This window comes from Charadrius vociferus, unplaced genomic scaffold (genome assembly GCF_000708025.1).
Source record: "Charadrius vociferus isolate BGI_N301 unplaced genomic scaffold, ASM70802v2 scaffold1339, whole genome shotgun sequence".
NCBI lineage: Eukaryota > Metazoa > Chordata > Aves > Charadriiformes > Charadriidae > Charadrius > Charadrius vociferus.
The window spans coordinates 220,031-232,093 of NW_009650216.1; the positions used below are offsets into that span (position 1 = coordinate 220,031).

General features: G+C 47.8%; 1 protein-coding gene across 1 annotated transcript in view; it reads left to right on the forward strand.

Annotated features, from left to right (window-relative positions):
* The window catches only part of GFPT1 (glutamine--fructose-6-phosphate transaminase 1), a 26,875-nt gene that overhangs the window by 8,130 nt on the left and 6,682 nt on the right, over positions 1-12,063 (forward strand). Inside the window, exons 6-14 of the mRNA XM_009892973.1 lie at positions 2,100-2,234; positions 3,193-3,254; positions 4,022-4,101; positions 5,011-5,064; positions 8,005-8,110; positions 9,346-9,509; positions 10,113-10,208; positions 10,504-10,601; positions 11,768-11,888. Of these exons, the coding sequence (XP_009891275.1) occupies positions 2,100-2,234; positions 3,193-3,254; positions 4,022-4,101; positions 5,011-5,064; positions 8,005-8,110; positions 9,346-9,509; positions 10,113-10,208; positions 10,504-10,601; positions 11,768-11,888 (916 nt within the window). The remainder of the gene's footprint in view (positions 1-2,099; positions 2,235-3,192; positions 3,255-4,021; positions 4,102-5,010; positions 5,065-8,004; positions 8,111-9,345; positions 9,510-10,112; positions 10,209-10,503; positions 10,602-11,767; positions 11,889-12,063) is intronic.

The following is a 12,063-nucleotide window of genomic DNA, read 5'->3' on the forward strand; positions in this document are numbered from 1 at the left end:
CCACTCACACTCCCCACTCCCACACTCCCTATTCACACTCAACTCTCCCACTCACACCCCAACTCCTCGTACACTCCCCTGCTCTCACTTCACTCACTCCCCCTCGTTCTCACACTCCTCACTCACCTCACACTCACTCCTCTACTCACTCCCCCACTCCCACTCCCCATTCACTACCCCATTCCCCAACTCAGCCCTATTCCCACTCACCCTCTCACACACTCCCCAGTCACCCCGTCCCTCCTATTCCTCACAGTCCTCACACTCACTCCTACTTACGCTCACTCCCTGGTCATGTTCTCACACTCACACCCATACTCGCACTCCTCACACACTCACTCCTGTACTCTCACTGCCCCCACTCACACTTCCCTACTCGGGCTCACCGCCCACTCGCACTCCACACTCCCCCGCTCATGCTCACTCCTCCACTCACACTCCTCACTCTGCCACTCACTCCCCCACTCATATTCTCGCACTCACACTCATTCTTACGCTCCCCTTCATTCGTGCTCCCTCATTCTCCCACTCCCTTCCACACCCCCACTGGTTTCTCTCCTGGCGTTCCCTCCCCCCACTCCTCCCACTCATAGTCACCCCCCACTCACTCTCCGACTCACGCTCACTCCTGCACTCGTGCCTCCCCACTCATTCCTGCACTCTCACTCCTGTGTGCACACTCACTCCCCCACTCATGCTCACCCTCCACTCACGCACATTCCCCCACTCCTGGTCACTTGTGCACTCCCCAGCTCACACTCCAGGGGAGCACTCGCACGTGCACTCACTCCACATTTGCAGTCAAACCCACCCCCACTCACACTTAAACTGACTTCCCCCACTCACACTCACGTTCTCGCACTGAACACTCACTTGTCCTCTTGCACATCCATCACTCTCCATCCTACACACTCCCCACTCACACTCACCCTCACACTGGGTTCCCGCTCACACTCCCCCCTGCGTTCACACCACTCCCCCTCCCTTTTGCACTGGGCCGTGCACTCCTGCGCACCGGTACTCCCCCCCGGTGCACGCGCGCTCCTCCGGTGCCGCTTCCTCTTCTACTCGTCCGCACTCTCCTCACTCTGCCGAGACTCACACTCACTTCCCAGCGCGCTGATGTGAGCGGGAGAGGCAGGAAGGAAGGAGAAGGAAAAGGAAGGAGGTGTGCTGGTTGGAGGAGAAAGCTGGAAGGAAAAGGGAAGAAGAAGGGGATGAAAGGGGAAGGAAGTGGCAAGGAGGGCAAGGAAATGAAGGAAAGGGAAATGGCAAAGGAAAGACAGGGAAGAAGGAATGAAATGGGAGGGAAGGAAGGGAATGGAAAGGAAATAGAAGGAAAAGAAGTCCAAGGGACAGGGAAGGAAGGAGGGGGGTAAAGGAAGAAAAAAGAGAAAGGAGGAGGCAGGAAAGGAGAGGAAATGCAGGAAAAGAAGGAGAACATGAAGAAGGAAAAGGAAGGAAAGAAGGATGGGTGAGGAAGAAGGAAGGAAGGAAGGAGGGAGGAAAAAGGAGACAAAGCAGGAGAAAAGGAAAAATGGGAAGTCAGAGGAAGAAGGGAAGAAGGAAAGAATAAGGCAGAAAAAGAAGAGGAAAAAAGCAGGGAAGGAAAAAAGGAAGAAGGAGGAAATGGAGGAGGGAAGGAAAAGAAAAGGCAGGAAAGAATGGAAAAATGCAGGAGGGGAGGAGAAGGAAGAGGAAATGCAGGAGGGAAGGATGGAAAAAGGAAAAGAGGAAATGCGGTAAGCAAGGAAAGGCAGGAAGGAAGAGGGAAAAAAGGAGAGGAAAGAAGAGAAGTGAAGGAGGAAAGGCAGGAAGGAAGGATGAAAGAAGGCAAAGTATTGAAGGAAAAGGGAAAGGCAAGAGGGAAGGATGGACAAAAGGCAAGAAAAAGGGGAAGGAAATAGGGTGGGGAGGAAGGCTGAAGAAAAGGCATGAGGAAAAGGTAAGGAAGAAAAATGCAGATAAAAGGAAAGGGAGGAAAGAAGAAGGCTGGGAAAAGGAAGAAAAAGGAGACTTGGGACAACGGGGGGAGGGAAAAGGGTAGGAGAAGAAGGGAAGGGAGAGGGCTGGTTACTCAGCGTGTGCTGTCGCTGCAGGAGAGCAAAGGGTACGACTTCGAGTCGGAGACAGACACGGAGAGCATCGCCAAACTGGTCAAGTACATGTACGACAACCGGGACAGCGACGACATCAGCTTCACCACCCTGGTGGAGAGGGTCATCCAGCAGCTGGTAATGCTGGGAGCGGGGCGCACGGGGGACACGGGGACGGGCAGGGACACACAGCCCAGTACAGACAGACACACGCATGCGTGCACAGGAAGTGACACACTTGTACTCCAGCAGTGCCAGTGCCAGACGGTGCCATAGGATGTTCTGTGGCACACACCAAGGACTGGTTTTGTCTGTCCTACAGTTTATCTCAGACATACCTTTCTTTGTCTTTAACTGTTAAGTCAATACTCATGTGAAAAATGTCTAAATTTTGGGGCGCAAGAGTATGTGGAGGCAGCCAGTGCCTGGTGTGTTGGGGAGTGAGCACGGGGGCAATGGGACAGCGTGAAAATAAGTCTGTGCTTCAGATCGTCCCCCAAACCCTGCCATGGGGAGGAGCTGCTGACCCCTGCTGGGAACGTCGCTGCACAGCGGCTGTCTCCGCACGTCGCTTCTGGCCAAATAGTGCACAGGATCTGTCCACCATGTACCTCGGCCCAGTGTTGGGGAGATTTGAGTGATTTCCCTGGCAGCAGCTGTAGTAACAACAGGCCGAGGACACATTTTGCTGGCAGATTGCGGTGGCTCACCTGTACAGCCGGTGGCACCGCACCTGAGGAAACGCCCCAAAGCTGTGGCGCTGCTTCTGCCATATCTTTGCCTTTGTAAGTCCCCTCACCGCACTCTGAAGGAGGGCAGGAGCACTTCCACGGGTGATGGCCGAGTGCGGTGCCTGTCTGGGAGCTCAGAGGACTCATTCTGGTTGAGGATGAGGTGCCCGGGCTCAGGGGAGGGACACCCTTCCGGAGCGAGTTGTCTGGAGCTTCTGGTGGCTCTGAAGAGGGCTGTGAAGGCTCTGCTCCTTATCTCTTACTTGTTCGCAGAAAGATGGGGGCAGCTTCTGTGCTGGGAATCCTGAAACGGTGGCCCAGGCCTCAAATGAAAGGATAACCAGTTTGCATTTCTCTTGTTCCAGGAAGGTGCTTTCGCCCTTGTGTTCAAAAGCGTCCATTATCCTGGCCAGGCGGTGGGTACCAGGTCAGTACTGCCATGGGAAAGAATGTTCTTGTTACACCCTTTATGTCATTTTTTCTTTTTTGTCCCCCCTCCAAGTTAGTCAGTGATGGAGCAGAGGATGTTCTCGTCACACTGTATATGCTGGGCTGAGGGTGGCTGGTGTTTTTCATTTCCTTTCTCTTGTTTTCTATTTATCATAACAAAATGCCCCCAAAATGTTTCAAAAAATTCCTAGTGAACAGCTGTATCACAACTGGTGTGGGTTTTGTTGAGTCTGGTTGTGAGAGCTTTGAAAGGAGATGGTTTTCTTTCTTCCTTTGTCTTTGCGTTTGTGGCAGCACTTGGACAAGTTCTCTGTTTGACCTAAAGCGGGGCCAGTGTGGTGGTCAGGTTTTGTACTCTCCTTTTAAATGTGACCATCAGTCGGGTTGGTTTGACCCTACACGTGCTGAGGGTTTGAATTTTGGTGCCAATGCTGTTTGTAGGTCCGTACGATGAGCAGCAGCCGGTGCGTTCCTGGTTCAGGTGTCTGTGGGACTGCAGGTACTCTTGCAGTTTCCACTAAACTTGAGGCAGATTCCTCATGTCCGTGTGCTGTGTTTATTCAGAGTCCTTCGCTCTGTCTTGTGGCCTCCCGTGTTTGCAGCACCAACAACTTACCTGGGAGGAGCTTGGTCTGTTTTCGTTCAGTTCAGTTGCTGTGCTGGAGAGTAATGGTCCCTTCAGGCCAGATGTCTGTGTGACGACTCTTTGGGCGCTGAGGGCTGTAACTCAGTGTCTTCTTGCAGGCGAGGCAGCCCCCTGCTCATCGGAGTGCGCAGCGAGCACAAGCTCTCCACCGACCACATCCCCATCCTCTACCGGACGGGTAAGCGCGAGCACCCCCTCCCACCTTCCACTCAGGCTCAGCCCGCTGTACAGGCAGAGGTTTCACGAACAATTGTGCTCTCTGGAATACATATTGCACTTTTAAACTTTTCAGCTGTAAATTAAACCATTATAAAAGAGAGATTTTATTTGCTTTCAGTAAGTTTTTAACCACATGCTGTACCACCATCTACCTTAAGTTAGTCTCTAGTTTTAGAACTGAAGCTTTAACGTCCACTGGTTGCAAGGAAAACACATCTTAAGGCAGTCAAATAGAATAAAATAGACTAGAACAGTTCAGTAAAGTTAACAGTACAGTTAAACTGAGTTAAACTGAGTTTACATTTTGTGTGTGGTATATTGGCATTCATGGACCTGGTTGTTTTCAAGAACAAAATGCCCGTGCGGAGCGGCTGTAGGTTTTGCACTATCACAAACATCCCCTCCCCTCCACAGTATAATTTTTAAAAAAAGTAGAATGCTGTTACCTTTGGTGGGGCCGTGTGTATTTCTGTTGTCCGTCCGTCTTTCACTCACACCTGTGTTTTACCACTGTAGACACATAGTTGCACCCTTGGCTAAGAGTTATCCCGTAATTTCCCGTTGCCAGAGGAGTCTGAGCCTGTTCAGGTCCTGGGCACGGGACGAGTTCTCTGAGCCCCGCAGTGTTCTCAAGGACTCGCTCTCGCAGCAGCTTTTACTACTTCTTAACGGTGTTGCTAACGAGAGCATGCTGCAAAGGAACGGGAAGAACCGGTCCCAGTCAGCTTTGTCTGTGTTTACTCTTGGTCGATGTTGGATAATTCGCAGTAATCCTTTATGTATGTATGTATGTAACACTTTATTTTTTTCATTGATTATCTGAAGTTTTTCTGTGTTGTTTTTTTTTTTTCCCCAATTACACTTTCAGCTGTACAATCTATGGATCATTCTTTTGATGGAATATCCATAAAAATGGAGGAAGGTGCCTATCAGAGAAAATCTAATGCTTGAAATTTCAGACAAATCCTCCAGTTCCTTAGGAAAGGAATCACAAATGAGACAAATACGCATTGTCTCTTTAATATGTGGTTATTGCTTTCCGTGTAGTGTAGTGAAACAAGTGGGATAACCAGAATTCCTTCTGGATCAGAAACACCATGAGCGACACAGGAAAATCCACCCATCAGTCCGCCCATCCCATTTGAAATACTCTGACATAATAATGCTCAGCATATGTGCAGAATTGATGACAGCACAGGTTGTGCTGCGTGCTGCTCCCTGCAGCTCTGATTATGGAAGGAAATAGTAAATTACCTTAAAGAAACCCCACAAAACAATAGAGTAAAACCCTGTTAGGAGGCTGCTACCAATCCTAATGCAGGCATTCTCCAAAATTCCTTCTGGAGTTCAGATTGTCAAAGAGCGACATCCTCCCTCCTAATGGGAGGGTGACTCCGACTTGCAGCTTCTGGTAGAAGCAGTAAGGTTGACCTGAGGCTGAAACTTACTTCTCTTTGCTCATTTATCAGGGTGAACCATTCTTAATTCACATTAAGTAGTTAATTTGTGTAAAGGTTAAGCCACTGTGTGTGATGTGATGAGCCAAGCTCACACCTGAAGCAGAAGAGCACTTTTCTGTAAGAGGAGAGGGCTGATCCTCAGCTACTGTAGATAACCGTGATTCCAACCGCGGGCACTGACAGCTCAGGGGGTGAAGTCCATGTGCTTTTGCCGGAGGAGAAATAAACATCAGTTTGTTGAAAGGTGACCTACGCTCGTGCTCTGTCAGAAGCTGGTTCACCCAAACCCAAACATTAGGGGAGGTTTTGTTTCTTTTTATTAAATGTATCTCTCTTAAATCAACCTGAATTTCATAGAGTCAAATTCTGAGTCAGGCTAATTCCCAGGGATTTTAAGAACCAAAGTCCCTCACCTTTCAGTGGCACTAAGGCTTTTCTGAAAAATGGACCATATGAAATATGGATTTGAATATCTTTGACTATAATCATCAGTTCAGTAGTTGTCTAATGCTGTTATCTGAAAACACCTCTTACAGAAATCAAAACTTTAATGCTGCTCAAGTAAGCGTGGAAGAATCTATTAAGAAGCAGATGTATTAATCTGTGCTGTAGTACCTTTGCAGAACTGCCACGTGTTTGGGTTTGGGAGAGGGAAGGGGTATCAAAATATACTCAATGCATACTGCCCCCTCACTCCCCGCCCATTTTTCACTGTCCCTGTGTTAATTCTCCATGATGTCTCCATTCTTTGATTTAGAAGGGAAAAGACGAAAAGATTACTTCAGCATTACTTCTAAATGCTAGTAAATGGGAGGTAGGCGCTGCAGAGCAACAACCCATGTTATCCATAGGTAAACGGAAAATCTATGAACAAATCTGTAGATAACATAACAACCATCGCTGCTGGTAATACCCACAGTAACTTCGCAGCCACTCCTTGTAAGATATACACCCAGTGCACGTGTATGTGCACAAAACGAACACATTACAGTTCCAGCTCAGCATAGAATCTAATACAGGAAAGCAATGCGACATAATAAAGTCAATGCAGGGAAATGCGTTTTGAGAAACAAAATTTGCATGTTTTGATCCAGTATGGGTGCTTCTGTTGGAGAGCAGCCACTAACACCTTTGCTCTGTCCTTTCTCAGCAACGAATCACTCTGTCCTGTCTCAACAACAAAGGAGTTGTTTTCCTCATTTACTGACTTAATAACTGAAGTGGAGGGCTCTAATTCGTTGGCTGAGTGGAACCTTCTTACTGAGTATCAACATGAAAGCAGTATTTTTTTCTTTACATTTGCATTTACAGAAGTATAAATCTAAACATCACGAGCTTTACTTACACCCCTGAATCAGATCGGTGTCCCGCAGGTGAAACACAACATTAGAGCTTACGGAATAAATACATAATAGAGTAACTTCAATGTTGTTACTCTTCAGCAGTAGTCACCTTTGGCGAGATAGGCTGATTGATCCACTCCCACCCCTTCCCGTACCGTGCACAGCAACTGCAAATAATTTTGTTGGAGCAGTAGGTGTTTTGGTACTCATCTGCGTTCTTGATGAGCTTTGGCACTGAGACATGTTTTCTGCAGTTAAAGAGGAGGCGGAGGATGAGAGAGTGTTGGGAATTGCCAGAGTACTCCAGAAAGGATCCCTGGGGAAGCTCTGAACTCTTTTTAAAGGCTCAGTACAAGTTTTTCAGAAGTTGCCTCTTGTCCTTCAGTACACCTGGATACTTCCCTGGCAGGAGCGTGAGACTCACAGCGGTTTGCCAGCTGGACAATTTTTGGATCAGAATGAGGTGGATGTGTTTGATAGCTCAGGAACACAGCTGGGTACTTAATCACATATTTCCTGATCCGTGTCTGAACACATTTGCTCAGCCAGACAGAACCAGGTTTGGGTTCCGTCTGCCGGTGCTCAGTGGAACCGTGGGGTCGCTCTGGAAGAATGTCACCCAGTGAAAGAGGAGCACGGGAGAAACTTAAAATGATAAACCGGACAGGTTCAGCTGGGAGAATGTTGGTAAATGTGAGTGCTCATAAAGCAGTTTGAGTTCTCAGTTCTCTTCTCCTAGTGGAGCCACACATCAACTTTCATTTGAATTTTTACTGCTGTTTTCCCCTAAATGTAAAACTCTGCACTAAGATGACACTTGCAGACTTAATTCAAAAGCACCCAGAGCCCTTGCGGGCAAACTGAGCCAGGCCACAAGAACAGGAGCGCTACCCTGCTGCCCTCTTCCAGCGTCCCCGCTAACTTTACTGCGACTGCTCCCAGTGACGAAAATAGTGCTTCATGTTGATACTGGGTGTTGGGACCTCTGGCTGAGACTGACGCTGCAGCTGCCTTCCAGATGTGCCAGTCCGCGCGGTGCCTAATCCTCGTGTCTTCTAGGTAAAGACAAGAAGGGAAGCTGCAACCTGTCTCGTGTTGACAGTACCACCTGCCTTTTCCCTGTCGAGGAGAAAGCTGTGGAGTACTACTTTGCTTCTGATGCCAGGTAACGGTTTTCACTGTCTTTCAGCGTACATACAACTACGCTGTTTAAAGCTGAGGCTTGAACAAGAGATGTGGTTTCCTTATGAATAATAGTCATACGGATGTGTGGCCATTGCTTTACAAACATTGACTCCTTACCCTGTGCGGCCCTGAAAGAGACAGAGGTGGATTAGGTGAGAGTTTCTGTTAGAGGAAGGAACACTCCCTTTGGAATAGTGGCGTTACCCTTCTTTGAGCACATCTGTTGATAAGATTCCAGAGGTGAGTGAAAAGAAACGTGGGAGAGTACTGATCTAAATTAACAGGACAGATGCTAATTGTCAGGAGAATTGTGTTGATTCTCCAGGGATCTCTGCACAATGCCTTTATCATCAAAGGCGATTTATTTTAATCCCAGAGGAGGGAGGAAAGACTAACTTGACAGCAGCCTTACCAGAACTTTGGATTTGCTTTAAATTAGGGAAATGAATACTTGTTCCAGAAACATAAATAAACTGCTATGGTTGACCTCTGCAGCTCTTCTCGTCAGAGCATTTTGGCAAGTCTTAGGACACCCTGATGTCTTCTGATTTTAGAGAGCTTTTCAGTGACTTGCCCAAGGTCAGAACGAAAGCTGCTAACACGGAGAGCTGCTGTATGTCAGTAGAGCTTGCCTCGATCCACTAAGTCAGAGTACAGACTAAACCGGACTAAAGATGTTAAACCCCACTGGTAATTCCGGTAGTGACATGCCCAAGTAACCTGCAGGCAGGGAAGGTATTCGGTAGTTCCTCATTCTTGGAGCGCTTTGCAGCACATCTCGACGTGATGGCCAAGCTGTCCCCAGTTTTACAGATGGGAAAATGAGGTGCAGGGAGGGACAACGGCTTATTCCTGGAAACACCGAGAAAGGTCTCTCCACCTACAGTTGGGCACCCTGCGTGCTCTGGCAAGTTACTGTCTTCCTGACTTCCACTCCCGAGCTCCTAATGGGAGCTGCTGCACATGCTCTTTGTTGAAGGCCTTCATAGTTTCTTCTTAAAGCAGGCACTGAAATTAATAATGAGGTAGGTGGAAAAAATGCAGTTATATTGGCAGTGTGGAAATGTGCTTTACAGTACTCATTTTAAAAGAAATTCCATTGAAATGAGTAACTTTCTTGAATCAAAAGCTGTATGTTGGATTATAAATAGGGCTGCAGCCCTCATCTTTTTGTGAAGAATAATGGCTTACGGCAAATGGTATATGCTTTTACAGTGCTGTCATTGAGCATACCAACAGAGTGATTTTCCTTGAAGATGATGATGTAGCAGCTGTGGTCGATGGCCGTCTTTCCATCCACCGGATTAAACGCACAGCAGGCGATCACCCCGGACGTGCCGTCCAAACCCTGCAGATGGAGCTTCAGCAAATTATGAAGGGTAAAATCGCTTAGATGTCACCTGCGTAGGTGCACAGGTCCTCCCTGGAGTCACAGAAGAGGTCAGGTTGAAAAAGACCTCTGGAGGGGATCGAGTCCAATCCCTGTGCTAAAAGCAGGGCCGAGGAGCAGAGCATTACAGGGCCTTGATGAGTCGAGTGTGGAGGATCTCCAAGTCAGAAGTCCCACAGCCTGCCTGAGCTTTGGGGCCCCTGTTCTGGGGCTTTACTATAAAAAAGTAAAAAGTTGCCCGTGCATCTAATGGGACTTTCCCTCCAGCTGCAGACACTGCAGTGAGGAGAATTGTGGGACTGAGGATTTTGCCTCCTGCTTGCAGGCATCCGTTTTTCCAAAGATCGATCCCTAGTGGGCTTTTGCCATTCCAGATCTGACCCTTCACCAGCACATTCTGCTAACTTGACTCCAGCTCTCACGACGGGCTCATGCTTTGGCAGAAAAAGAAGCACCAGCTTAATAATCTCTGACCAGTACCTGGTCTGGTAGTGACACTGGTCCAAGCTTTTCCCTGTATACGTAGGAAAAATGTAAATTACCAGGAGGTACTTTCAAGTGTTCTCATTTGTTTTGTTTCTTTCTTTTGTAGGTAACTTCAGCTCATTTATGCAGAAGGAAATTTTTGAACAGCCGGAATCTGTTGTTAATACCATGAGAGGAAGGGTCAACTTTGATGACTACACTGGTAATTAAGATTAAGCCTCCTTTACTTTTGACAGCTCCGTGTCTAGTAGTCACTCACGGTAGTTAACAGAGGAGGAAGTAGGTGGTGACACGGGAGATTAAAGCCTGGTGGCGTAAGACCATGTGCGTGTCTCACAGGGAGCACTGCCAGAATTACATGCAGTGGGGGCAGGGTTGCTTTTTGTTACTGCAAAGTCATTGATGGAGACTGTGACACGCTGTGTGTTGGCACCGGTAACCTTGAGAATTTGTGCTACCTGGTCAGCCTAACTGTTCTCTCTGGATCTCGCTTACAGTGAATCTCGGTGGGTTGAAGGATCATATTAAGGAGATTCAGAGGTGTCGTCGTTTAATCCTTATTGCTTGCGGGACAAGTTACCATGCTGGAGTTGCGGTAAGTGGTCAGTCGATCTGTTTGCGATCTGTAGCTGGAATTGCGCTGCCGGCACGGTATTGCTTGTGTCGAGCAGGTTAAGGATTGATTTACGGTTAAGACTGCGCAAGTGCACACTGATGAACGAAGACCTTTTTGAAAGCTGCACATACCAGACCTTTAATTCACCAGCAACAGCAGTAGGAAATAAAAGCTGAAGAACTTGAATACTTACGAAAATGTTGCCTGTGACTTTCATTGCTATGGAAGGCGTTAAAAATCAAAACCTACTCTGTTGTAAAAGACAGTTGGCAGAGAAGGGACAGTACAAGAGCAGAACGCAAACACTGCAGCAAGGTAGGGGCTGCTGTGAGCCAGGTGGGATTTCCTCCTTTGCTGTTTACGCAGAGTGCGATGGTGTGGAGACATCGCGGTGCTCCCCCAGTGGGCGGAGAGGTTCCGCTCTGTGCCGTACAGAGCCCCCGCTGTGCCTACAGCCAGCCGGGGACTTCGTTCCCTCGAGGCCTGACCTAATCATCGGTTAAAACGCGATGGCTGGAGATGAAGCCTTGTTGGATTGTAGCTTGGCAGCCGGTAATGTTGTAATTAAAAGCACTCTGCAACTTCGCAGAGGAATCTTTTAGCTTCTCTCGGAAATGCTGCAAAACACAGCCGTGCTCACTGATTTACAAGGACCAGAAGAGAAAATTTTTGCTCATCTTGGCGAGCTCTGTCAGCTAACGGTACCAGGAATCCATCGACTGGCCAAAACAACTTTCTGGCTTGGCCCAGATACAGGTGGTGGTTTCTGAGTTCTTCAGTAATACAAGTTACAGTCTGATAGAAGGACACCCTGGATTTTTTATATATATCTATAAATATATATAGTGTTATATAATCAGCGAAGGCTGATTTAGGAACAGTCTCCGTGTGAGGGAGGAGATGGCCTCACAGGTTTTTTGTGGTGCCAGAAGCAGGGTCACTTTTCACAGGGGTAGTTGCGTGACTTGAGCGTGGGTATATTGAGTAATTAAAATATAATCCAGCACTAATTTTCACATGGTATTTTGATAGTAATATTTTCCGGTGTGTGGCAACTAGGCGGCTTTTTTTGTAGTCCAAACGCTTGTGTGGGTTTTTTTTAAACATGCTGTAATACGTAACTTTCTGACATCTCCTTTTACCAGACCCGTCAGGTTCTGGAAGAACTGACTGAATTACCTGTTATGGTTGAACTAGCCAGTGACTTCTTGGACAGAAACACCCCTGTCTTCAGAGACGATGTTTGCTTTTTCATCAGCCAGTCAGGTACGGTCTCGCTTTACCGCCCACTCGCTCCTCTCTTTCCTGTAAATGTTCGCTTGGGAGGGAAAAGGCGGGAGGGCCAAATTCTTGCGCCTGTCTGCAGGATTGCGTGTGGTACCGATGCGAGAGAAGAAATTGGCACGCACATAGTAGAGATGGGGGAAAAAATAGAGCGGTT